The 25,524-nt window shown below is 64.5% G+C and overlaps 1 protein-coding gene across 1 annotated transcript; it reads right to left on the reverse strand.

Moving 5' to 3' along the window:
• Positions 1-2,123: 2,123 nt before the first annotated feature.
• On the reverse strand, positions 2,124-19,618 carry LMNA (lamin A/C). The gene is made up of 12 exons (XM_080570130.1): positions 19,042-19,618; positions 7,688-7,844; positions 7,411-7,536; positions 7,038-7,208; positions 6,780-6,905; positions 6,448-6,668; positions 6,151-6,352; positions 5,914-6,021; positions 5,694-5,813; positions 4,836-4,925; positions 3,614-3,871; positions 2,124-3,459 (listed from the first exon to the last, which is right to left on the reverse strand). Exons 1-12 carry the CDS (start codon positions 19,389-19,391, stop codon positions 3,427-3,429), a joined length of 1,962 nt encoding a protein of 653 aa, XP_080426256.1. The 5' UTR covers positions 19,392-19,618; the 3' UTR covers positions 2,124-3,426.
• Positions 19,619-25,524: the final 5,906 nt, after the last annotated feature.

The following is a 25,524-nucleotide window of genomic DNA, read 5'->3' on the forward strand; positions in this document are numbered from 1 at the left end:
GGCCCAGCCACGTGGCACTGGGGTGCCCGGAGCCCCCCGTGGGATCCCCCTGCTGCTGCTTCCTCCCTCCGCAGCTGCCTGCCCTTTGGGACTTCTTCCCCAGCCTGTTGGGGGGCTGTGACCCTATAAAATGTTTTTTTTTTGTTTTTTTTTTTCCTTATGGCACATAACAGGCTGCGCGGTGGAGGAAGGGGGAAATTGCACAACGGGGCACGGGGCACCCCGGAAGCGTGCCACAACCCCGTGTCGATCTTCCCCCCACGGCCATTGAGCCAGGAGTGCACCCGCATGGCGATTCTGGCCCCATCCCACCCCAAAATGGGGGCATCTGCCCCCTTCCAGGGCCGGGCAGCGGGCCTGGGGGGTCCTGTCCCCTGTCCCCCCCCCCCCCCCCCCCTCCTTTTCCACTGCCCTGCTTCCCACGGGGCTTGGGAGGTTGGAGCTTTCGCCTGGGTGCCGTAAGGAGCTTGTCTCTCGTGCCTGCCCGCCCGCCGGCACCGGGGGCTTAGCCGAAGCCCGCTGTGGGGAGGCAGAGCTGCTCCAGCCCCTTGGGGTCGGGGGGGGGTCCCCCCAGCCCAGCCTGACTCTCCCCACGCTGCCCCCAACGCGCCCCGCGATGGGCAGCAGCACCTTGGGGTGCGACCTTGGGGGTGGCAGCGTGCGCAAGCTCCCACCTTAACCCCCCACATAGGATTAGCGGGGAGGCCTGACCTTAATCCCCCTGGGCACGCAGGGGGCTGGACGGGGCTGGGGTGGGACTTGTGGGGCCCCAGGCACCCACTCAGACAGGCCCTGGGCGGGCAAACCCTGGAGGTTCCCAGGTATCGGGGTCAGTCCTGGCTCTGTCCCCAGCTGGGTGCTTGGTCCAGGGCCCCCAGTACCTGAGGGCTCCCCCCCAGCACCCTTGTGCATGGTTCCCGTGGGGCCGTGCACGGTCCCCAGGGGTCAGGCACGGTTTCCACGGGCCACACGAGGTCCCCAGGGCTGCGCACGGGCACTGATGGTGACAAAGGGCACTGAGCAATGCTGCCAGCTCGGCCCTTCCCAGCGTGACTGAGACACGCTGTGCCAGGACTCCGGGGTCCCGCATGGGGTTTTGGGGGGGCACCGGGACATCTCCCACTGCTCCCAGATGGAATCACAGCCAGGCTGGAGCACAAGGTCCCTGCGGCGCGTCCGGCTTCGCCCCATATTCAACAGCGCACAGCCTCGTGACTTTTGGGGTGCTGGGCTTGGGTGCGTTCCCACCTCGTGGCTAGACGCAGCACTGATGGGTGCAGAGGGGCCCTGTCACAACTCCTAGGCGCCGCCAGGTTTGGGGTTCACCCACCCCAGGGGTGCAGCGTGGGTGTCCCCGAGCCACCAGCACGCAGGGTCCCCTGCTGACATGGGGCTCAGACACGTGGTGGTGCTGGCACCGGAGCCAACATGTGCCCAGCCGCCCCAAGAGCGGGGAGAGCACCAGATCCCGAGACCTCCACCGCAATCCCTCCTCCTGGGGGGATGTGTGTGTGTGTGGGGGGGGCGCAGATGCCTTGTGGGTCCCCACAAACCAGCACAGAGCTGCATGCACCAAAGCCACATCAGCTCCCCCTGTCCTCAGCCCCGCTCGCACCCGACTTTGGGGGTGATGGGACCCCAACACAGCCAGGAGGACACATGCCCAAGCCCCTGGTGCGCGCTGGCAGGGGGGGGTGGGTGTTTGTCCTCCAGGGTGGGCACGCCGGGCACCTACCTGGCTGTGCCTGCGCCCCGGCCGCCCGCCGGTGCTCGCTCACATCGCGGCTCCCCAGCGCCCGTGTCCAGCAAAGCCGATTACGCGCCGGCTTTGCGGCTCTCCCCTTTCCCCAGCGCCCCTCCCACCCGGCCACGGTGCCTGGCACGGCCCCCCCGGGTTGGGGGAGAGCAACCTGCAGCCCCCTCCGTCCCCGTATCAGGGGAGCATCTGTCCCCAGAGTCCCTGGGGGAGGCAGCCCCTGCTCCCTCAGCCTCCTGAACCATGTCCCCTCAATCCCCCGGCTCTGCACCGGGAGGGCTCCTGGCTGCCCCCCGCTCACAGCATCACACCCCGGACACCCCCCCCCGGTTCCTGACAGGGACGGCAATGACAACAGCACACAGGGTGGGAAGGATTCTGCTGTATTGATTTCAGAAGGCGATACAGGCACGGGTACAGAAGCTTTGCAAGCACAGGTCCGAACGCGGGCTGGCTCGTGCTGGGGGCCTGAATGTGCCCCAGGGCCGCACTGGAGACAGAGGGGCCAGGGGCTTCCCCCCAGCGGGGCGACACGTGGAAATCTCTGCTGGTAGCTGGCTGGAGCCTTGCAGGGAGGGGAGCTGCCCACGCCAGACCCCGAAATCCCCCTCCCTCAAACAGCCATCCCGGCAAAACCGCCCAGCCCGAGCATCCTTGGCCTCATCCTGCCCTGGAACGGGCGCCCGACCTCCTACGCTGGAGGAGAGCCAGGCTGGACACGGCGGGGCTGAAGCCCATCGGGCATGGGGCCGGATCCAGCCCCCAGGAGCGGGGTCCGCTGCCCCCTCAGCCGAATCCGCCAGGAGCGGGGCGCAGCTCGGCCGTCCCCTGGGACTCACCTCGGCGCTGCGTTGGTGGCGGGGCTCCTGGCTAAGGCACAACTCGGCTGCTGAGAAACCCGCAGGGGGGGGGAAGCGGTGCCTGGGGGTGCCACGCGTGGAGCCGGGGGTGGGGGGGGGCCGGGAAGGTGGCAATGCCCACGTGGCCACGGAGCGAGCCAGGACGCTGCCCACAAGCTGCTGGGAGCCCCCCTGAGATGTCGCAGTGGAGACGTAACCAAAAAAAAAAAATAAAAAAGGAAAGCATGGGGAAATTCGGATATGGATTAAAAAAAAAAGGGGGGGGGGGATTACAAAGGCTCTGGGCTCTGCTGGAGCCAGCAGCCCTCCAAGGCACGTGCCCAGGAGTGTAGTGGGGTCACTGCAGCAGCGCTGGTGTGGGTGGCCCAGCCTCTGCCCCAGCACCTCTGAGCTCCGGTCCAGCCACCGCGCAGCGCCCGGCACATACCCGGGCTGGCTTCGCTTGTCTTAGTCCTATATAAAAAGCTTTGGCAAAAAAGGTGTCAGCTAGAGAGCTATTAAACTACAATCTCTTCCTGCATTGCTGTTCAGTAAACACGATTCGTTGATTTCTTTGGCTGAAGTTTTAAAAAAAGTTTTGAAGCTGAAAAGCTTTTTCTTTTTTATAGAAATAGATTTTTCTTTACAAAAAAAAAGCATCTTTTAGCATTTTTAATATATATATATATAAAATTCCTGCTATAGAAAACAAAAATTTCAACCTTGGTTTTGATATCTTCTTTTTTTTTTTAAAGGAAAAAAAAAAAATCTTTTGCTTTGGGAATAAACTAGCTCGAGATGGCCAGGAAACACAGGAATGGTGCCACAGAGTTACATGATGCTGCAGTTTTGCGGGGCCTGAGCCTGGGAGGAAGAGGAAAGAAGAAAAGAAACAAAACCACCACGTTACCCTCTGCTTGCTGCGGCCGCGAAGGCAACGCCAGGCGGCGGCATCCAAGTGGGACCGCCCGGGTGCCACGATGCCCGCCGAGCCCTCGGCACCCCGCTGCCTACTGACCTGCCGGCGGGGGCTGGAGCTGCCCAGGATGTAGGACCTGGTCACCAGGTTGTCCCCAAGGCCGCTGCCACCTCCAGAGCCGCCGACGCTGCGGTAGCTGCGGGTGACGGTCACGCTGGAGGAGGAGCCCGAGGACATGGTGCTGAGGCCGGCGTTCTGCGAGCCCGACTTGTCGGCCGGCTGACCGCAGCTGCTGCACACCACCGTGCGCGAGCGCAGGTTGTACTCGCCGGGGTCCCCAGAGTCACCGCAGCTGCCCTGGACGGGGAGGAACGGAGAAAAGGGCCCTGAACGCCCGCCCAAGCGTCTTCTGCCTCAAGCATCCCACCCTGAGCGTGGCAGCAGCACCAGCGTTTGGTGCTGGGCTCCCAGGTTTGCCTTCAAAGAGGGGCCGTGCTCCTCCCAGCCTCCGCACAGCGCAGTATTAAAAGACACCGAAATAATCCCCGCAAAATCCCGAATCACTGGGTCTGGCGCACGGCACAGGGTGGGCGCTGCCCCCGCCCCGCTGCTGATCGCAGCCCCGGGCTCTCCATGTGCCGCAGGAGGCGTTTCCACCATGCTTGTCCTGTGCTCAGAGCATCCTCTTCCTCACTGCCTGGCACAGCCCCGGCTGATGGCTTTCCAAAGGGAAATTTGCTCTTGGAAAGGACTCGGGGCCTGGCAGACAGCAGCACCAGCCCAGGGGCACCTGGCTCCTGCATCCAGGGATAATTGATGCTGGGCTTGGCAGGGCTCTTCCGACCCAGAGCAATTCCCAGGCAGTGGATCTGGAAGCCTCCAGCAGTTTTTTTTTTTTTCGAGGAAGGACAGGGGCACCTCTGGATCCGGCCCAGAGCCCTCATGAAGTGGAGAGGATGGTGCAAGTGCCGCCGGGAGGCGTCATCCATCGGCCTCCCACGGCCTCATCCTTCATCCCCAGCCAGGCAGGGACCAGCTCAGCCTCCCTGCCGGCTCCTCCCAGCCGCTCCGCAGCAGGCCGAGGTCCCTCTGGCTCGGAGATGTCTTCCAGCAAGACCTGCCGAGCCTCTTTGGCAAACAGGAGTCTCCTCCAGGTGCCCGAGTTCTGCCAGCTTCTCCCGTGTGGTTGTTTCCAAAGCACCCTCCCACCTGCCTTCTGCTGCCGGGCCAGATTCTGCCTGGTTCTGAGCTGCCTCCCACCTAGACCAGGCCTGAGCCGGGCCGCCCCAACATCCCCGTGACAGACGAGCGCGGCACTCACGTGGTGGTGGCGGTGGCTGGTTTCATCATCCTCGTCGTCGTCTTCGTTGTTGATGATCACGGTGCGGACCAGCTTCCGCATGGCCACCTCCTAGAGCGGAGAGAATCACAGAATCATTAGGGTTCTAATCCTCCAAGATCATCTGGTCCAACCACCCCCCTACCACCAATGTCACCCACTAAACCATGTCCCCAAGCACCACGTCCAACCTCTCCTTGAACACCCCCAGGGACGGTGACGCCACCACCTCCCTGGGCAACCCGTCCCAACGCCCGACCGCTCTTTCTGAGCAGAAATGTCTCCTCATTTCCAACCTGAACCTCCCCTGGTGCAACCTGAGGCCATTCCCTCTGGTCCTATCCCTGGTTATCTGTGAGAAGAGGCAGACCCCCAGCTCCCCACCACTTCCTTTCGGGTAGTTGTAGAGAGCAACGAGGTCTCCCCTCCTAAAGAGCTTGTAGCCGTCCATTGCAGCGCCCCAGTCATGGCGGTGGTCCCACCACATTTCAGGGACCATCACAGAATGGCTTGGGTTGGAAGCAACCTCCAAGATGATCTAATTCCAACCCCCCACCACAGGCAGGGACATCACCCACTGGATCAGGTTGCTCAGGGCCTCATCCAACCTGGCCTTGAACACCTCCAGGGATGAGGCATCCACAACCGCTCTGGGCACCCTGCTCCAGTGCCTCACCACCCTCCGAGTGAAGAAGGGACGTGGCTAAGTCATAGTTTGCCTGCCGCACAACGGCTTCCAGCTCCTCCTCTTTGTTGCCCACCCTGCGTGCCTTTGCCCCTGGCCTGCAGGATGCAGGGTCAGGATGCAGCCCGGCCTTTGTCCCCCCCCCGGACTCTCACCTCCCCGTTGGAGTTGATGAGGGCAGTGCGCAGGCTGTCCCCGCAGCCCCAGCTGCTCTGGTTTTTCCACACCACGTCGGTGGGGGGGCTGTGGGTCGCCCCAGCCCCCGAGGCCCAGATCTGGGGAGAAGAGCACAGAGAAAAAGGTCTCAGGACCGCAGGGCACGGACGCTGGGGCCGTGGGTTGCCCCCCCCGAAGGAGCCATCAGGAGCGACTCACCGTGACCGTCTGGCCAGCCTTCAAGGTGAACCTCGGGGGGAAGCGATAGGTGATGATGGGGTCGTCTCCATTCTGCCGCTTGATCTGCCAGTTCCCTATCGCCTGGTCCTGCGAGGGCGAAAACAACAACCTTGAGACCCCGCCGCCTCCTCCCCACCGTGTCCTGGTTCACCTCCTGCCCGGGGGCTGAGATAAAACGCTGGCGACGCCCCGGGACCCTTCTGGAGATGAACCCACCTCGTTGGACTTGTTCTTCAGACGGACAAATCGGCCCTCCAGGTCCACCTCCTCCACACCGATGCGGCCGCTTGTCCGGGCATGGTGGGAGAAGCTGGTCCGGCTCTCGCTGTCCTCCAGCTTCCTCTTCTTGGATGAACTCGAGCCGGAGAAGTGGATCCCATGTCCTTTGTGGGAGGACGGGCTGGGGGACAGCCTCAACCTGGGCGGGAAAAAGCGAGAAGGAGCCCATGAGGACGTGAGGGCTGGGACCTGCGCAGCCCACCTGGGGCACCAGGGGCAGCCGTTCCCACCCACCTCTCCTCCTCGCCCTCCAGCAGCTTGCGGTAGGCATTGATCTCCATGTCCAGAGCCAGCTTGATGTCCAGCAGCTCCTGGTACTCGTCCAGCTGCTGCTGCATGCGTGCCCGCATCTCGGCCATCTCCCGGTCCTTGTCGGCGAGCAGGCGCCGGTTGGTCTCGCGCTCCCGGGACAGAGCTTCCTCCAGATCGTGCAGCTTTGCCTCCTTGGCAGCCAGCTGAGCAGGGAGGGAAGGTCAGGGCAGCCACCACACCTGGGGCCGTCCACGCGAGGGGACCAGCCCGGGGGGGGTGGGGACGGCCGGGGGAGCCCCTCGGTCCCGACTCACCTGCTTCTGCAGGTGGCTGACTTCGGAGGAGAGGCTGTCAATGCGGATGCGGACTTGCTGCAGCTCCTCGTGGGCGGCACCCGCGATGTTGCTGTTCCTCTCGGCAGATTGCTTGGCGTTCTCCAGCTGGACGGTGGCACAGGGAGGTTAGAGCCCCCGGTCCCCTCTATCCGCCAGTGCCCCGTGAGGCGGAGGAAAAGACACGGAGCAGAACCTTAGCGTGGGGCAGGGTCGGAAGGGGACACGGTCGCTGCTCACCTTCGCACTGTAGGTCTTCTCCAGTTCTTCCTTGTACTGCTTGATCTGGTTCTCGTGCTGTCTCCGCAGGTCCTGCAGGGCCTCGGACAGCTTGCTCTCAAACTCCTGCTGCCGCCCGTTGTCGATCTCCACCAGCCGGGTCTCGTGGCGGCGTTTGGTCTCCCGCAGCTCCTGGGGACGGGTCGGGAGACACGGGGTCAGCTGGGGGTGGCACCAGCTTGGGGAGAGGGGATGGAGGTTCAGCGTGCGGGGCTTGTCCCAGGCACGCCGCGTGGGTCGGCCTTCTGCATGGAGGCACCGGCAGGGAATTCGCTCTGCGGCACGCCCCGCAGGGCAGCTCTGCCTGCCGCTGCAGCAGCACGCGCCTGCTCACCTCGCTGTAGATGTTCTTCTGGAACTCGAGCTCTTCCTTCAGCGTCTGCAGCCGGTTCTCGGCATCCACACGGCGCAGCATCTCATCCTGCAGCTGCTTCTTGGCCTCGTTACAGGCGCTTTCCAGCTGTGGAAAGAGAGGGGCTGTCGCTGCCTGCTCCCCGGGGCCAGCCTGGCTTGGCCTCCAGCGCCTCCCACCTCCACCCCGCAGTCCCAGCCCACGGGGGATGGCTGCAGGGGTCCCTGAGGCGGACGGGGACAGGGCCGCCACCGCTCACCTTGGCCACCTGTGCCCTCAGGTCCCGCACTTCGGACTCCAGGTTCCTCTTCTCGCTCAGGGCGGTGGAGAGCGCAGCCTCCTTGGAGTTGAGCAGAGCCTCCAGGTCCTTGAGGCGCGCCTGGGCGGACAGCAGGTCCCCTTCCTTCTTGGCATTCCTGCAAGGAGCCAGGGAAAGCGTCGGCGAGGAGGGGACCACCCGGCGGCTGCGCCCCTCCGCTTGCCCCCCAGCACCACCGCAGGATTGGGGCCGGAGCGCGCCCCCCGCGCGCCCCCGCTAGGGGTCACTGCGCGCCCGGCTGAGCCGGCGGTGCCGGGGGGGGGGGCACCACCCGCGTCCCCCCCTCTTTTCCCCTTTCCTCCGAGCCCTCTGACAGCAAGGTCAAGGCCGGCTCTCGCAGGCACCAGGCGCATCGCTGCGGAGCCGGGGAACCTGAGCCGAGCGAAGCAAAAGGCAGCCCGGCGCTATTTTGGTCGGGTCTATAAAAAGAAAAGGTTGGGGGCTTTTGCTGCGGCACGGAGAGGGGCGGGCGTCGACACCGCCGAGTTTGCACCGCCGGCTCCCGACAGCGGGGCCCCCGCCGCCCACCGAGTGGGGTGCACGAGGGACGGAGCCGGCCGCGGTGGCCCCGCGATGGGCGAGCAACGGCCACGTGCCGGCGAGCGCCGCCGGACATTCCCGGGGCAGTGAGCGTGCGCCCACGCCATTAGATCATGGGTAAAGTTAGACACGGCACTGAGCCTGCCCCAGCTGCAGGATCTGGCCCGGGCGGGACGGGGATCACCAAGAGCCAGGCACTGAGGAGCCGTTCACCTCCCTCCGCGCCGGGGTGAACAGCGACCGGTGACCCCGACACCTCTCAGCCAAGGCAGGTTTTCCTGCGTTTCCTTCTGCTTCGCCAGCTGAGCGCCGGGACGTTGTTCGGAGACCTTTACGCCGCCGAAAGCCTGGCCACACTCAAGCAGCCCCACAAGCCTGCCCGCCCCCCCGGCACCCCGTTTTGCGGCCCGGTTTGCCAGGGCCGGCCGCCCGAGCGCTGGGCCGGAGGGTTCTGCCTGCGCACCACCGCGCTCCTTCCGTGCCAGTGACTCATAGGACAAAAATGCCATCTGGGAGCGGAGCCCGAGCCTCGGCGGCTGAGCACAAACACCCCTGGAGGCTGAGCTTTCCCAGCTGGCAGCAGCTCGCCCTCGCAGCCAGCGTGGCTGGCTCCCTGGCCACCGCTGGCAAGGTTTAATCCCGCTTCCCCTGATCGAGTTAATCGCCGCTTAACTCCGGGGAGAGCTTTCCCTTCGCTTTTTGCGTCCGGAGCTCTTTGCTCTTCCTTTGAGGCACCGATTCGGTCACTGCTTGGGCTGCTCGGGTGCAGGGCTGGGCATGTCCTGCAGCCTACAGCTCTTCAGGGGACACCGCCGGCACCATCAATAATAGAAATAGGGAGGGAAAAACGCTAAGTGTATGGTCACACGCGCGTCTGCACAATGATTAACAGGTTTGCACTCTCGAGGGACCAGGAGGGCCGCAGGGCTCAGGGGAGGACCTGTCGATGCCTGGAGAGCCCCGAGGTAAATCCCAGAAGACCTGAGAACAAAACACTTGTCCTGAAAACCTCCCGCCATCATCCTGGGTGAGGCTGGAGAAGAGTGGAGAGTGGAGCTTGGAGCCCAGTCTGGGCCATGAGGCTCTGGGGGACCTGAGCATCTCCCCAAAACTCCAGCACCTCTGGGTGAGGTCCCCCCTGTACCCAGCTCACCCCTGCTCCAGCCCAGCCAGGGTTTGGGGTTTCCCTCGCCCCACACAGCCCCGCGTGGCCGCTGCCTCCCAACGGGTCCTGCTATTTCCCCTGCAGCCTCTCGGCTCCAGCTGACAGCGGGCTAAAAATAAGAACGCTTACGGCAGCTGCGCCGCTCCCGCTTTCCTAAGCAGGGAGACAAGAGGGGATGGTCCTCCCGTCCCCACGGAGGCTGCTGCCGGTCTCCCCATCCTGCCTGCAGGAGCCTGAAAGATCCCGAATCCTCCACCAGCCAGAAGGGAAGCGCGGGTGCACCCCGAAGGGCTGAGCGACTGCAGCGGGGAGGCCTGGGCTCCACGTCCCGCAGCACTCAGTCCCCCGCGCACGGAGAACCGAGCAAGTAAAAACAAGCATTTACCAAAGCCGAGGGCAGAAAGACGCAACGGAGGCACCAAATCCTCAAGAAACAAATGTCTCGAGAGAAAAGATGGAGGGAGAAGGGGCCTCAAGGCGTTTTTATTTTTAGCCTTTAAAAGCAGGAAGGAGGAAAAAAAAAGAAAATTGCAGCTGAGCTGCCAGAAAATGCAAACATTAATGGAAAGTTGGATCTGCTCTGCCTGTGCTTAGCGCAGACACGGGGAAGAGCCTGCAGAGCTGACAGGCCGGCCTCGGAGCGGGCTGCGGCTGAGGGGGCCCCAGGGTGCGTGGTCCCCGTGCGCAGGCACAGCTCCGCTGCGGCTCCCCCCAAATCCCGGCCCAACGCTCAGCCCAGCGGCTCCGGACTCCCCTCTGGAAAGGCTGAGAGAGTTTGGAGCCGTCAGGGCTCACGGGAGGCAAACGGCTTTGGGCACGTGCGCCGGGCTGGCCGGCGAGCCAAAAACCCCGCTAAGCCCACGTCGGGAAACACCCTTTGGTTTCCCCCGGCCCAGACAAATCACTGCAAGGCGTTTCAGAAGCGTGGGGCTGCTCCCACGGACCGAGCAGCTCCTGCTCGGCGCGCTGGAAGGGGCCCAGCACAGTGGGAGAAGCGGGCGTTCCCCCGCCTCCGAATCGCGGACGCCCCACCCCGGGGACAGAGCCAAGCCCCGGGGAGCTCGGGGGCTCCTGCTGGCTCCTGCCACCCGCCCGTCTATCGACCTCCTGCACATCTGCAGATCCCTGGGGACTTCGGCCTCTCACCTCGCCGCACAGCCCTGCTGCGAGGCTGGGGGCACGCTGCGCCAGAAAGGGCTTACGCCGTACTGACGGGTTGGGAAACTGAGGCACGGGGCAGCACAGCGTGCCCAGGGAGCTTTGTGAAGGAGCTGGTTAGTGGGGAGGACCCAGAAAACCTGCTCTGCCCCACTCGTGGGTTTGCTGCTGTGCACGGTGCTGCCTCCGGCATCGAGGATCTGTTCCCCACCCCAGGGATCCGGCCCCACCCCAGGGATCTGCCCCCATTCCAGGGATCTGTCTCCATCCCAGGGATCTGTCTCCATCCCAGGGATCTGTCCCCATCCCGGGGATCTGTCCCCACCCCAGGGATCTGCCCCGCATCCCGGGGGCCTGGCGGGGCCTGCGGGAGGAGAGGCGGGCTGGGTAAAGCTCTGCGGTGGGGCAATGGGAATGTGGCAGAGCCGCTTCTCCCAGCTCCTGACTCATCGGCGCTCCGCGGGGCCTTCGCCAAATCACCAGGATAAACAGCGGCCGGTCTCCTAGCAGGGAACTGTAAATAGCCGGGGCAACGTATAGGGAGGACAACATCTGCGCACGGCCGGCATCCTGTTAGGCACCAAACCCGGTGCCAAACGGCAGCCAGGGGATCCCGGTGCCGGCCGTGTTCAAAGCGGCGTGGAAACGGCCCCCGCCCGCCGGCACCAGCGGCGCCAAAATCCCTTCCCGGGGCCAGGGCTGGTGCCAGCCACGCTGCACAACCCTGGCGCGCTCGTCCCCGTGGCCGAAGGGCTCAGCAGCACGTGGCCAGAGCTAACGGCTCTCACGTCTCGTGAGAGCTGCGGTTTCCCGGCCCGTGGTTGGGATCTGGTCCTTCCCTGCATCCCCCGAATGACCCCAAACCACTGCTTCGCTGGGGACCAGAGGAGTGGGCTTCACGGGGATGCCGAGGCAGCTCGCCACTGGCACGGGGAGGGTGTCGTGGCCGTTTCAGGCTCCCAAAATCTTGGTCATTCCCGTCCCACCACAAGCCCCATCCCCAGGAGCCTTGCTGGGAGCCCTGGGCACACGAAGCCCTGCCCAACGGGACCCGAGCCCGGCCGGGATCTGTGGACATCAGCCACAAACGCTCCCCGTGGAGCCCGCAGGAGCTTTCTCCTTTTGCTGGAAGCACGAGGGACAGCGAACACCCCGCGCCCACACCCCCCCTCCCTGCAGCCTCGCCTCTCACAACCGGGGAAAAAGCAATTTGTGTTCATTCGCGCTCCGAGACCTCGACGCAGGTGACCACAACGGGGGCTGAAGGGTTTCTTCCCCCTCCCTCGCTACTTAAAAGGGGGGGGGGGAAACAAGCTGGCAAAGCATCGAGCTCGCTGAAAAGCCCGGCGCAGCCCGTGCCGGCTGGGAGCCCCGGTGTCACTCGCTCCCTTTCCCGTCTGTCTGCGCCAGCACCGATGACTCACCCCAGCCCTCGCCGGGCGGCACGAAATGGAAATCCCAAGTCACCGAGCGACGGTGCTGTTTGGGCTGAGCCCCCCCCTAGTAACAGAAGGGCTCGTGGTTTTGGTGGCAGTGCTGGCGAGAAAAGGGGGGTTTTGCCGGTACCCCTGAATCGGGATGGGGCCAGGCTCCTCGCTGCCCACCCCGCACTGTCGACGGCCACAGACGAGGTTTGCGGGAGGTGTAAATCCTATAAATCGCCTGCACGGAGGACAGGCAGGATTTATCCTCCGTGGCCGCTCAACCCTGGTGCAGGGCTGGGAAAACGACTTCCAAACGGGTCCGCCGGTGGCTCGCCGCCTGCGGGGCTCCTTCCACTGCCGCTTTAACTGTTGCAGGGCGCAGTGAGCCGCAGGAGGCGGATGCAAGGGGATGCAAAGAGCTAGGAAAGAGCAAGCGAGCATCAGCCGCCAGAAGGCGGTGGTGCTGGGGAGCACGCACAGCCGTGCCAGAGCCGCTGGTGCTGCCAGCGGCCGCGCCTCGTGCCATCCGGAGCCGTGCGAGCAAAATGAGGACGGGATTTCCCTATCGATTCCTGGCTTTGCCACCAACCCCACGGTTATCTGCAGCTCAGAAACCCAGCTGGGTAGGCTGGGGTTTCCAAAGGCAGGGCCGTTTCCTACGCCTGCAAAAAACTTGCGGTTCCCATTGCAAAAACGGCAAAACCTTCAGAACCCTGAACTTCTCGACTCCTCTGAAAACTACAGTCAAACGCTGATCCCTTCCCAACTTGCCGGCCGTGTCACACGCACGGCGCTACCCCAAACACCACCCGAAAGGACGGAGACAAAGCGTATGTTCCCAGAGTTTCCTCTGGGGGGTTGATTACGAGGGTAGGGCTTATAAATGAAGTTAAAAAAAGGGAGCTGAGTCACTCCCGTTAAACACATCTTTGGGATTGGGAGCGCAGGGGGGGTGGCAGCTGGCAACGTGGGGTAGCAGAGGAGCAGGAATGCAAATCCTGGCCCCGCGAACCGGGAACTGTTGGCCACCACCAGGCAAATACGGTGGCTGCGCCCCACGGACCAGCAAAGGGAGCAGGACCCCGGAGAGGGAAAGCAGGGAGCGAGCTCGAGCTGTCCTCTCCAGCAGCTCACCCCATTTTCCATAAATCTGGGTACGCAAAACTTCCGGAGAGCAAAATTTGCTTCAAAAACAATGCGGGGGATTGTTGGATTCAGCTGCCACCCATCGCCCTGGGAACAAAAGGCTTTGCTGTGCGGGCTCCCGGGGCACAGATAAAGGCAGGCGAGGTGTTTACTCTGCCCCAAGGCCGACGGCGGGTTTACTTGGAGGCAGCGAGGCCCAGGCTGCACTGGAACTGCCTTGTTCGCCCACTTTGGCAGCTGAGTCACTGCCCCTGGCCACGCCGCCTCTGCTGGGGAGGGTCCGAATCTGGCGGCACTGGGAAAATGCAACCGGGTGCAGAGCCGGGCGGCGGCGAGGACAAGCACGGGTGCTTCGCTGCCGTCTGTTAGCGGCAGAGCGCAGCGGGTGCTCCCAGCACACCTCTGCGGCCGTGCCAGGCTGAAACCTGGCCGTGGTCAGTGCAAGAGCTGCTGCAAATCGCAGGGCGAGAGCCCCAGCCCAGCAGCTTTTTGCACGGGGGGCAGAGGAGCCGAGGCTGGGTCGCACAAAGCGATGCCGCCCGCCAGTCGGGACACACGCTGCGGGTTTGCGTCTCTGCCCCGCAGCCGGGGACGCAGGACACAACCCAGCCTGCAAAAGCAAGGAGCCAACTCCCCGGCACTTCAGTCCCCGGCACAAAGACTCGGGTTTGCAAAAAAAAACCCACAAAAACCCAAACCTCATTTCTCCTAGGGCTACAGGGAGACAGCTCGGGGAGCGAGCCCGGCGCGACGCCCTGCGGGGCCACGTCCCTGCACCCTACAGACCCCGCCGGCAGCGGGTGGGCCCCCCCCGGCACGTGAGCTGCCGTGGCACCAGGAAGGAAGGGGCAGGCGAGCGTGGCTGATGGAGTGGCCGGGGCCTCCCGAAGAGGCAGAGGAGCCCAGCCCAGCTGCACCCTGCCTCAGCCCCGAGGCTCGCGGCTCAGCGTGACTCACGGCCCCGCTCCGTGCCTCCTCCTGCCTCCCAGCCCTGCGGAGGCCGGGGTTTAAACACCCACAGAGAGAGCCTGGGCTGTTATCTGGGTGGGTCGGAGCTAGGGCTTTTTAAGAGCATCACCAAAGTGGTGTTAAATAAATCCCCCGAAGTGGGGCTGATGTGCTCAGCCTCCGTCCAAGCCTCGGCGGGGAGCCCCGGGGTGGGCACAGGACGAGGACGTGGAGGTTGGAAGCAGGAGCCGGAGCAAGCGGCCGGGGTGGCCCCGCTGTCGGACGCACCCCCCTGGAGACCTGCTTGGGAGCTGCTCGTGGGGCCGTGATGAAAGAATTCGAAAGCTCCAGGAAAGCCCTTGTCCCAGCCCTGGCATTTCTTGGCACGGATACGGCACCACCACCTGTGGCGCCGCACCCCTGTAATTGAGCAGTGTGAAGTGAGGTTTCGGGCACACGCCGCGCTCCCTGCCAACGCCGTTGGGGGACTTTGTCCCGCCGACAACACAGCTCCGAAGCTCCGAGCGGTGCAAACAACATCGTAGCTGGACGAGCTCGAAGACCCTGCCCCAGCACCCCATTGTCTCTGTCAACGAGGAAAGGAAACGGGTTCGCAACAAACCAACACGCAGTCTGGGTGTTGACTCAGCGGCACCCGGAACTGAGGAGCCTTGACCCCAGTTGGGTTTTGCGGTGTCTGTGGGGTGGGTTCGATGTACCTCAACCAACAACCTTCCACCCCAGCAGCCTCTCCCAAGTCCCCGCAGCCCCAGGGCGCACCGCAGGGGCTGCAGCTGCCACCGCGGCCCCGGGGGGGGAGCACAGGCACCCCCAGCAGTTGTTCAGCCTCACACTGGGGCCATTCAGCTCTCAGCTGGGAGGGGAGAGAAGCAGGGCAGGTGGGCAGCCAACCCATACCACGCCGGCCTTGGCTGCTTGGAAGCGTGCCGGGCTTAACGAAGGGCACAAACAGAGCGCAGGGAATGGGGCTGCAGCCAGGGCTGGGGGCGATTCGCAGCTCCCAAACCCCCCGGGCTCCCTGGGGACCCTTCCCATGCCAGCCTTGGCTTTGGATGGGACCCGAGGGAGAGCTCCGGTGGCTTCCTCCTGTCCTGGTTGGCAGCAGCAGGGAAGGGAACTGCAGCTCCCAACGTGCACAAATTTAAGCAAAAAAAAAAAAATAATAATAATAAAGGAGCTGGCAGGAGCCCGGCGGCCCCACCCCAACTCCCCTCGCGTGCCTCTGCTGAGCGCAGCTCCAGGAAAAGGCTCGCGCTGCCGCCAGGCTCTGAAATTTCGGCGTTAATGGGATCCAGAGAGCTGAAGTGACGTGTGCGAGGCTGAAAAACACTTGTGGCAGCAAGCGCGGCCAGGGCGGGCTGGGACCCGCCGCGCGGGGTGGGCGCTTTCCCGAGCGAGGAGCTGCGGCCCCGTGCCAGAACCAGCCCCGCTCCTCTGCGATCGCTCCTCTTCAGCCCTCAGTTCTGGGGCTGAGAAACGCTGAAGGCGACGGGATTTCCTCCCGTCCTGCTTATCCCTGTTAGAGCAACAGGCAGGGGAGCAGGCGGGCGGCGACGGGAGCGGAGCTGCAAAACGAAAGTGCCGGGGCGATTTCCTCCGGCTGCTGACCGCGCAGAGAGCTGGGAGCGAAGGGGGACGGGTGCTTGTGTGGGTGAAAAATAACCCCCCCGCGCTGCTGGGAACACGAGCAGCCACGGGCTAAAGCAAGCGTCAGCCTCGGAGCAGCGGGGGTTTCGCCGCAGAGCCCCTTGGCCAGGCCGAGGAAAGGTGTGGGTGGGAAAAGAAACGAGCGCTGGGGACCTGGGGCCGAGGGGTCGGTGGCGAAGCGTGGGCAGAGGCACCCGGGAGGGGCCGGGGGCTTGGGGCAGCCCCCAGCGCGGCGCCGCCGGCTCCCTGCAAGCATCGGGGCCGCACAAGCGGTTCTTTGTGCGCTCCAAAAGGGCAGGTCCCGCTCCCGGCTGCTCCCTGTGCCGGCTTCTGCGGGATCAGGGGAAGCAGCCCCCGAGCTGGAGGTTTCTCCCCACGCAAAGGAGACGCGGCTGTGGGGCACGGGCAGCGCCAGCTCGCGGGTACGTGGCTGCTTTCGATCTCCACCGGCCTCAGGGTCACCAGGAAGAACCCGCCGTGGGCAAAATCCACCCCAGCGTCGCAGAGGGCAAATTCCACCCGTGCACGGCTGGAACCGGGGGCGGCTGCAGGGGTGACCCCAGCCCCTTCCAGCTCTGCCACCGGGGCGTCGTTGCTCTGCCCTTAGCAAGCTTCCCCCATCGCCAGCTTCAGAAGACAGGAGATTTGTTTTTTTTGTTGTTGTTTTTTTTTGTTTTTTTCCCTCATTAAGGCCCGGGGTGAGATCTGGGCCCGTGGAGGAAGAGACGCTACCAAGGCACCGACTTAATCGGGTTAGGGGCTGCAATTCAGGAAGCCATCGCTCATCAGCCGCGCTCCTAACAAGGGCCTGGTTCCTGTTTCAGAGGGAGCTGTCTGCGGCACAGCTGGCCCTCGCCCGTGGGGCTCTGGAAACCTGCGGGCTCCTCTCCTGGGGCACCCAAGGGCTGTGTCCATACCCCCCCCCCCGTGCTCCCTGATGGGGGCTTACAAACGGTCTGCACCCCACAAGCCAGGGGCTGATGGGCAGACCGTGCTCCAGAGGGACCCCATGCCCAACGAGACCCCCCCCCCAGCAGCACAGGCTGGGGACACCGGTGACACCCCGAACACCGTGGTTTTGGCCCAATCCTGGCTCACCACATGGCTCTGGAAAAAAAAAAAAAAAAAAAAAAAGGGAGTCTCCAGGCATTGCCAGCCCCCGTGAGTCACGGGCTGTCCTCGCCGCACCCCGCGCCTCGCACGCAGCGCAGCCGGCCCCGTAGCGGGCCGGGAGCCGAGAGGGAAGCCCAGATGCTGGGGACACCGGTGTCACCGGACCCCACGGAACAGCCACTGGCACCCCCAACATCACCGAGCCCGCAGGGCCCTTGGGTGCATCTCTGCATCCCTTTCTATTCGCGCACCCAAGGGCAAGGGGGCTGCTCTCGCGCCCTCGCCTCGTGTTCCCCCCCGCCCCGGCACGGAGCCCCCGCTGACTCAGCCACGCCGGGCACCCTGCCCAGGGCTCGGCTCGCCGCCCCCCCGGCCCTGCACAGCCCAGACAACCCCAAGCAAGGGCTGCGGCGGGGCTGTGGGCGCTGATAATGAGGACCGGGGCGCCTGCCCCGCTGGAGATACGCGACACGGTCCCGGTTAGGATGTGCCGGGTGCCACCGGCGGGGCAGGCGCCCCAGGGCTGACTCGCAGCCCCCCGGGGGATTTTTTTTTTTGGGGGGGGGTATGGGGAGAGGCCCCGATGCAGCCAGCACGCGAGGGACAGCACCGGCTTCCCTGCACGGAGCTGTTCCCATCTCATCCGCCCTGACTCAGAGACCACACGTAACAGCGCCTTTCTCTTCGGGAACCGCAACTGCAACCTGTCCTCCGAAAACCCAGCGAAACCCCAGAGCTGCTCACCAGGAACCCCCACCCCCCACCCCCCCCCCACCTCGAGGGAGTGCTTTCCAGGCGCCTGGGGAGCGCGGCCCCACTCAGGACAAAACCAAACATATTTTCGCTGTGCGGCCAGGCAGGCTGAGCGCGCCACTCCCAGCCAGGCGGCGTGGGGACGGCTGCACGCCGGGCATTTTTTCCAGGCGCAGCCCTCGAGAGATCGCGGCCAAGATAGTTCGGGGCTTGCATAAGGCAGCAGAAGCTTTTCCGACAGCTCAGCTCCGCATCTCAGCAGCTCCCAGCCCACGGCCGTGCCCGCCCCACGCGATCCCAGACCCCAGGGACCCGGCGGGCAGGGAGAAGCCCGACGCAGGACGGGCGCAGCCGCCTTATCTGGGGACAGAGCCGCAGCACGGGAAACTGAAAGCTAAATATAAAATGCTGCACAGTTTTCAGAGGCAGCTGTGGAAAGCTGCGCAGTCGCTCCCTTCCCAGTAGGTAGATTATTTATGGCGTATTCTGAAGAAGTTAATTTTAGCCTCGTTAGCGTATCGGGCTCAAAATGAGGTGTCCAGTAAAAGAGGCAAAAGAGCAATCGGAGGAATAGGGATGTCGCCTGGCCATCGCCCAGCCCAAAACCCTGCCTTGGAGAGGAAAAGGACCCGTGGGGAGCCACGGCCCCGGTGCCTCTGGGTTTGGGTGCGGGGGCTGGCGGAGCTGGCTCCCCATCCAGGGGCTGGTCCCCATCTCCTGGGGGGATCCACGCTGGGTGCCTGCCACAGCCCCAAGGAGGGGAGAGCAGCAGCAAGTGACAGCAGCAGAAGGCAGGGGGCATTTTCCATGGCAGGGAAGGGAGGGACACGAACCCGACAGGAAAGTGGCCAGAAGGATTTGAGCCTTGAAGCAGACATGGAGCGTGGCACCAGGCACGCGGGACGCAGGCGCTGCCCCCCCCAGCAGGGGACCCCGCGGAGCGGGGACAGCTCGGCACAGGGAGGGTTAAGGCAAACAAAACCGGAGCAGGTCCTTTAACTGGTGCCAAAGACAGCAGAGGAAAAATAGGACGAGCAGGCGAGGTCTGTGGGCAGGACGGAGCCAGCTGGCTGGCACCGCTTCCCCGCTTGCGCAGGATCGCGCTTCGGAACAGCTCCAAGATGACGAAAGCCGAGGGGCCGCGAGCTCAGCACCCGACCAGCGTCGGACCAGCCCCGGCTCCCCACCACCCTCCAAGGGCATCCCGGCCACCCCGGGCGAAGATGGCGCTGCGAGACGGAGCGGGAATGCCGGGAGAAATTCCCCTCCTCTCCCGGCCCCCGCTCCAGCCAGGTCACGCGTTTCCCCTCTCCCTGCCCGTCCTGGATCTCCCCTGCCTCCCTCCCCGCTCCCCGACGGGCGCAACCCCGGGTGCTCACCGGGCTTTCAGCTCCTTGTGCTCCTCCTGGACTTTGCTGAGCTCCAGCTGCAGCCTCGCTCTCTCCTTCGCCACCGAATCCAAGGTCTTGCGGGCGTCCGCCAGCTCCGACTCGTAGGCGGCTTTGATGCCCGACACCTCGCGGCTCACCACCTCCTCCGACTCGGTGATGCGGAGCCGCAAGCCGGCGTTCTCCAGCTCCAGCGAGCGCACCTTGTCGATGTAGACGGCCAGGCGGTCGTTGAGCTCCTGCAGGTCCTCCTTCTCCTGCAGGCGGGTGATGCGGGTGGGGGACAAGGGGGTCCCCGAAGCCCCGCTGCGGGTGCTCCTCTTCTGCGAAGGCGTCGCCATGGTGCCCGGCGTCGAGGCGAAGGACACGGCACAGGACACGGCACGGGACGCGGCACGGGTCCCACGCGACCCACCCGGCTGTCTCGGCTGCCCCTGGTCCTCCGGGTGACTTGCTTATATCCCAGCTGGGCTGTGCACCGCGAGGAGGGGCTGCGAGGAGGAGGAGGAGGAGGGTGGAGTTACCCGGGCCGGGGTGGAGACAGCCCGCTTGCGTCAGGCCACGGCTTCGCTTGGGAATGGCTGGAAAAGCATCCCTAGGAAAAGCAGCCCTGGGAGAGCAGCTCTGGGGTGGGCAACCCGCAGCAACCCCGTTGCGAGCCCCACACGTTCCCAGCGTACGGCAGCAGCTCCCCAAAAGCCCAGTTGGGCAGCGCCAGGCTCTTGTTGCACCCCGACAGCTGACGGGGGTCCTGGGGTGCTGCAGGGTCTTGGGGGTACCCCTGCTGTGGGACCCCCGGGCTGCACCAGACCCTCCAGCACCCCAAAACCGGGCTCTGGAGACCCAAAAGCACGGGGGGCTTAGGGCACTGCTGGGCAACTCACGTGCAAGGCAGCAGGTCACGCAGAACCCCGCTGCCTGGGGGAACCCCCGAGCCCTGGGGCATCAGGGGACCCCCCTGGAGAAGGGGGTGCAGTGCTTGGTGCTCCCCCAGTTTCCCCAGCACCATTTTGCCCAGTTTCCCCAGCACTAGCTGCACCCCTTTCCTAGCCCCCCCACCTAGCTGCAGCCACCCTCATTTTTATCCTTTCTCCCAGTTTCCCTGTGCTAGGATTTTAATTTCCCCCAGATTTTGAGCACCAGCTGAGCCCAGCTCTCCCCCCCATTCCGCCGTCTCAACCGTTCTCCCGGTATCCCCAGTTCCCGGATGCCCCAGTTGCCACCCAGGCCGGAGTGGGGCTCAGGCCGTCCCCCCCCTGCCTCGAGGCTGGGCCTTCTCCAGACTTTGTCCCTCCTGCAGGGGACGGGCGCCCTTGGTGCAGCAGCGGGATGGGGCTGGGGGGGCAACCTCTGCGCTCCCCCAAAAAGGAGCCGCGGCCGGCCCAGCCCATCCTGCCCGGCTCGCCGTCCAGCCCGATTCCCTTTCCAAAGCCGCCGAAGTGCGGCGAAGCCCCCGGGGAAGGCCGGGAATGACTCACGCAGCAACGGGAGCAACAGAGGAAAACAGGCGCACGCAGCCGCACGCCTGCGCGTGCTCGTTATGAATGATTAATCCGGCACTGATGAGTCACCGCCAGCAGCGACCGGGGAAGCTGGGGGGGGGGGGGGGGGGAAGAACGGGATGGAGGGGGACGGCCGCAACGAAAATCCAGGGTCAAAATTTCAAAAATCAACAGCCACACGCGAGGATGCTGCCTCAGCACTTGGGGGGGGGGGGCGTAGCACCGCTTGGGGTGGGAGCACTGCAGCCCCCTACCCGTCCCTGCGAGGGTGTCAGGGCAGCGAAGGGCCCCGGGGGCTCTCCGTGCACCCAGCGGCACCCTTGGGTGCACGGTGTGTGTGTGGGGGGGCTTTCCCCACACAGCCGCCCCCTTCTCCACGCACACGGGCGGGGGGGGCACATGGGACCCAGCCCAGCGCCCCGCGGGACCTGGCACCGCTCTGAGGGGACGTGGCCACGGATGGGGACAGCAGTAGGGGGGGGCTCGCAGCCCCCCGCCGGGACGCCCGCGGCCTCGCTGCCGAAGGCGGGGTCTGGGTGCGGCGGCGGCCAAGCCGCGGGGCAGTGTGGGATGCGAGCAGCCACCGTCCGCTCCCCAGCTCGGTTTGATTTTAAAAAAAAGCAGCCCCGGGGTTCGGGAGGGCAGAGCTGTACCCCCACCCGCGGGGGCTCCCCAGCTGGGGAGGGGGCGCCGGGGGTCCGGAGCATCCCCCGGGATCGGGGCGGCAGGGTTAAAGGCTGCTCGTCCTCACGTGGGAAAGCGCAGCCGCGGGGAAGGCACGGAGGGACCGGCTTGGGCAAGAGCTGAAAATCACAGCCAAGGGTCACCAGCGCTGCCGTCCCCTTATTCTCGGCGTCCCACAGGGATCCCAGTCCGCTGCCCTGCTTCGCTGCCCCGGGGACGCGCTCAGGAGGGTTTTTGGGGTTGGGGCAGCAGGGTGGGCAGCGGGGCAGGGTGCTGCTTGGGACGCGGCCGCACGCTCGCAGCCCTCCTCGGGGGGGCTCCGGCTGCTTCGCACGCTTGCTCCACGCGGAGCCCCTTTGGGGCGAGGATGGGGCACCCCTGCAAATCCACTCCGGGCGCAGGTGTCCCCAGGCACAGAGCCGCACGGCCTCACCACCGCCGAGACGAGACATCCCCTAACAAGGGGGGACAGGCAGGGCTGCAGCCTCCCCGCTGGCTCGGGAGGCAGGAGGCACTCACAGCCCTGCAATCTCAGCCCCGTTTCCGCCCGCCAAAGCTCTTTGGCCTGCAAAAAGCGTCGCTGCTCCAAGGGCTGCACAGGGCACCCCGCACAAGACAGCGCGGGACGGCAGCGTGCCGTGGGGCCAGCCCCGCGGGCTGCCTCTCAGCTGCCTTTTCCCCAAGTTTTCCCTGCTGCTCGCCAGTTTTGGTGCCGTCTGAGGACGCTGGGACCCATTTCCCACACCCCGCAGGTTTTTTTGCCACCTGCAACCCAGGACGGAGCCACACGAACCCCCAGCTGCCTTCCAACTGCTCCGGCCGAGGCGCTCCCCGCACTCCTGGCCCCAGCTCTTCCCTTTCCAGGCAGCCACAAAACATCTCCAAGCGGGGATTTTCCCTTTCCAAGCCAACAGGACATTGTCACCCGCATCCCAACCACCCCATTACCAGCTCCCCAGCCCCCAGGTTTGTTCCCGGCACGGGGCTGGGAGTGTGCAGGGTCCCCCCCTGCATCCAGGGACCTGCCCGAGGCTAACGAGCGATGCGGTGCCGGGGACAGGAGGGGGCCCGGCTCTCCCTGCCCCGTGTCCCACCCCATCCCCTCGCACCGTGCTCAGCGCTGACCTGCAAGGGCCCAGCTGCGGCGGGCTCCCCCCCAACAATCCACCCACATAAGGGGGTTTTGCGTGTGTGTACGGAGGAGTTTTAATTAGCTAATAATCTTTAATAGGGTTTAATTGCCTTGTTATAAAAGGTAATTACAGCAATACATCAATTAGAGCTGTAAAATTAATAGATTTACCAGCTCTATTTGTTGAGAGAGCCGAAACTTGCAGCGAGCAGTGGCCGGGGCAGCGTTGGCGGGTGCGCTCTGCCAGCGGCAGCGGCAGCAGCAGCGATGAGAGAGGCAAAGGAGCCACGGAGCCGCTCGAATCCTGCTCCTGCCCGCTCTGCGCAAGAGCCTGAGAGCTGCCGAGGCGTTACAGCAGAGCAGTCAGAGAGGCAGAGGTGCCGAGCAAGGGGTCAGGGCTCTGCAGGGGCAGGCTGAGGCTCACGGGGTCCCCATCGCCGCCGTGTCCCCCTGGGACAATGGGAAAAGTCCCCCCCTGCTCTGCTTGGGCTGGGAAAGGCTGCGCCTGCTTGGGCTGGGGCGCAGACGAGAGCCCCGCAGCGACAGCCAAGAGGATGCCCGTGTCTCCTGCGAGCCCTGTGCTTTGCTCTCAGAAGCAGAGCGGGCGAAAAGCATCCCAAAACCCAGGCTTTGAACCCCACCCCGCAAAGCAACAGGGACCCAAGGGCGCACGGACCTACGGGGGCAGCAGCAGAGGCCCCCGAAGCAGCGGGGCGGGGGCTCCGTGCTCCCTGGTGTTTGCCAAACCCCGAATGCTGGGGCTGCAGCGGGGCTGCCAAGCCGCGAGGATGCAGCAGCCCGATGGAAAATGCATCTCATGGCTTCCCGCGAGGGCAGGGCTTTAAAGGAAAAGCCGCTTTGGTGGCGCATCGCTCCGCTGCCCCCTGATCCGGCCGGTGCCCACCGAGTGTGCCGGGGATCACGGGGGGATGAAGGCTGTGCCCTGAGCTCCTCTGTCCCCTCCCAGCCTCACTGAGGGTCGTTCCTGCAGAGCAGGATCAGACCATTTCCCATAAAGTCCGCAGACCACACATGCATCCACCCTAAATATCCCATTTCACTGCAAGCAGCAAGTTTTGGAGCGAAAAAACCCTGAGCAAGCCACATTTTCTCCTCCCCGTGAGCCCCCCCCCCAGCGCCACCGGGCTGGGGTCACAAATATTTTAATGGACATTTTTTTCCTCTCCGCCTGCCCCAAGCAGCGAGCTTGGCGTGGACAGGAAAGGCAAGCACAATGAGCTGGCGGCAGCCCAGGCCGGTGTGGGGCAGTGGACGGAGGCACGCACACGCGTCCCAGCCCAGGACGTGCCCCGCTAAATGCCAGCTCGGGAAAGGCACCCGCACCCCAGGGACCCAGAGGGCTGAAAGGAGTTAAAAATCCCCATGCACCTCACTCAGGCACCTGGGGGAACCGGGGGAAACCCGGGTGATGCTCTGGATTAATCGCTGCTGCCCGCGCAGGGGGATCCGCTGCAGTGGGGGGACCAGAGGCTTTGCGAAAAAAAGAGGGGAATAGCTCCCGGTGGTTCCTGGCCACGTTCCCTATTATAAAAAGGTGCCATAAAAAAGCCTCGAGCAGCCACATCCCGCATGGCCAGGGCTGGGCCGTGGACTGTGGGGCTGTGGAGGTTTCCCCCCAGGCGAGAGGCACCAGCTCGCCCTCGCCGCGAGCGGAGCCCGGTGGGACGTGCAGCCCGCTGCGGTGGCAGCTCATCCACTATAAGAGGTGCCAGAGGGGATTTCTGTGCAGGACGGAGCTGGAGAGGATCAAGGACATCCGCAGGGCTCAGCCTGCCCCGTTTCTCCTATTTCCCATTTTGCCCACGGACATAGCCATGGGATATATACCTGGGATAAAACCCCCTTTTACTGGAGGCTGTGCGAGGCCAGGACGCCCTGCAGCAGCGGAGCAGCCTCCGGGCATCGCTCCCTCCCTTCTGCAGCCCTGGAGAGGGGCTGGTGACAGGGACAGGACCTGGTCCCAGCACTGTCAGCCCAGCTCGCAGCAGCAGCAGCCCAGATGGGACGGGGCGGATGCGCCCTGCGGTCCCCAGCAGCGTCCCCCCTGCAGCACCTACCCAGAGCGGGTGCCCCTTCTCACACCCTGGCAGAAGGAAGCCCCAGCTATCAGCAGCTTGAGGTCTTCCGAAGGCAGAGATGTTTTGCAAACTCCCTAAGTCCTCCAAAAACATCCTGCATCCCTTTCTCGAGCCGATTTGTCCTTCTGGCCACCCCGGTCTCCTGCAGCAACCAACTCCTCGGTCGTTGAAAAGTGCCAGACTTTGAGCTCATCAAACTACGGTGTTCGCCCCTTTCAGCTCGGAACCACAGCGAGACGGAAATCTCCGCTCTTGCTTTCCGTCCTCGTACAGCTGCAATCCCTGCAGCTGCAGGGGAAAGCTGAAAGTGGGACTGAGCAGAGCTGGAAAGCTCAGAGAGCAGCGCCCCAAGCCTGCGCTGGCTGCGAGGCGGCCGCTCTCCGGCGCGGTTCTGCCTCCTCTCCCTGCCAGTGCTGCTGGGTTTGTGGGCTGCTGGGATTCACCTCGCTGCTGCAAAAACAGCCTAAAAATAGTGCGGAGCGGAAGTGCCGGGGTAGTCCCGCAGATTAAAAAAGAAAAAGAAACAGGCTTGGAGGCAGAAATGAAGGCAGGCGGTGGCACGAAGCAGTGGGAGGCAGCGGTCAGGGCACGGCACGGTGCATCCCGGCGGGGTTTGGCACCTCCTTGCTCCAGCCCAGCCCCACAGCCTCTGTGCTCTGCGCCAAAAAAACGTCTGTTCCTGGAGCAGAGCGAACAAATTTGCCCGGTGTCCTCTGCTGTCCTGAGGATGGGACCGGAGGAGCTGGCATTTGGGAGCAACCGGGCGACCGTGCACGGGGCACCAGGAACCATCCCGTTTTCTCACATGCTTTTCTGAAGGGTTTTCGGTCGTAAAAGGCAGCGGAGGCTGGAAATGAAAGGATTGACATCGAAGGAAAAACGGGATGCAAAAGTGCCTCGGCTCGGGCCCGTCCCAAGCGGGGGAGGCCGAGCTGCCACGTGGGCCTTCCCGTCCTCGCTGTTAATTAATGACAGGTTGGGGGGTGGCCCAGCTCGGTGCCAACCTCTTTGTTTGCCTCTTGCCAACCGCCCCGCGGCCGCAGGCTGGGGTTTGCAG

Source organism: Anser brachyrhynchus, assembly GCF_964034855.1.
Source record: "Anser brachyrhynchus genome assembly, chromosome: 28".
Taxonomy (NCBI): domain Eukaryota; kingdom Metazoa; phylum Chordata; class Aves; order Anseriformes; family Anatidae; genus Anser; species Anser brachyrhynchus.

Coding starts and splice junctions, on each gene's coding strand:
- LMNA (XM_080570130.1), bottom strand. CDS start 19,391: ATGGCGACGCCTTCGCAGAAGAGGAGCACCCGCAGCGGGGCTTCGGGG. Junction 6,022..6,150: donor TGAAGAACAAGTCCAACGAG/GTGGGTTCATCT, acceptor TCGCCCTCGCAG/GACCAGGCGATAGGGAACTG. Junction 3,460..3,613: donor GCTCCAGCCCCCGCCGGCAG/GTCAGTAGGCAG, acceptor TCTTCCTCCCAG/GCTCAGGCCCCGCAAAACTG.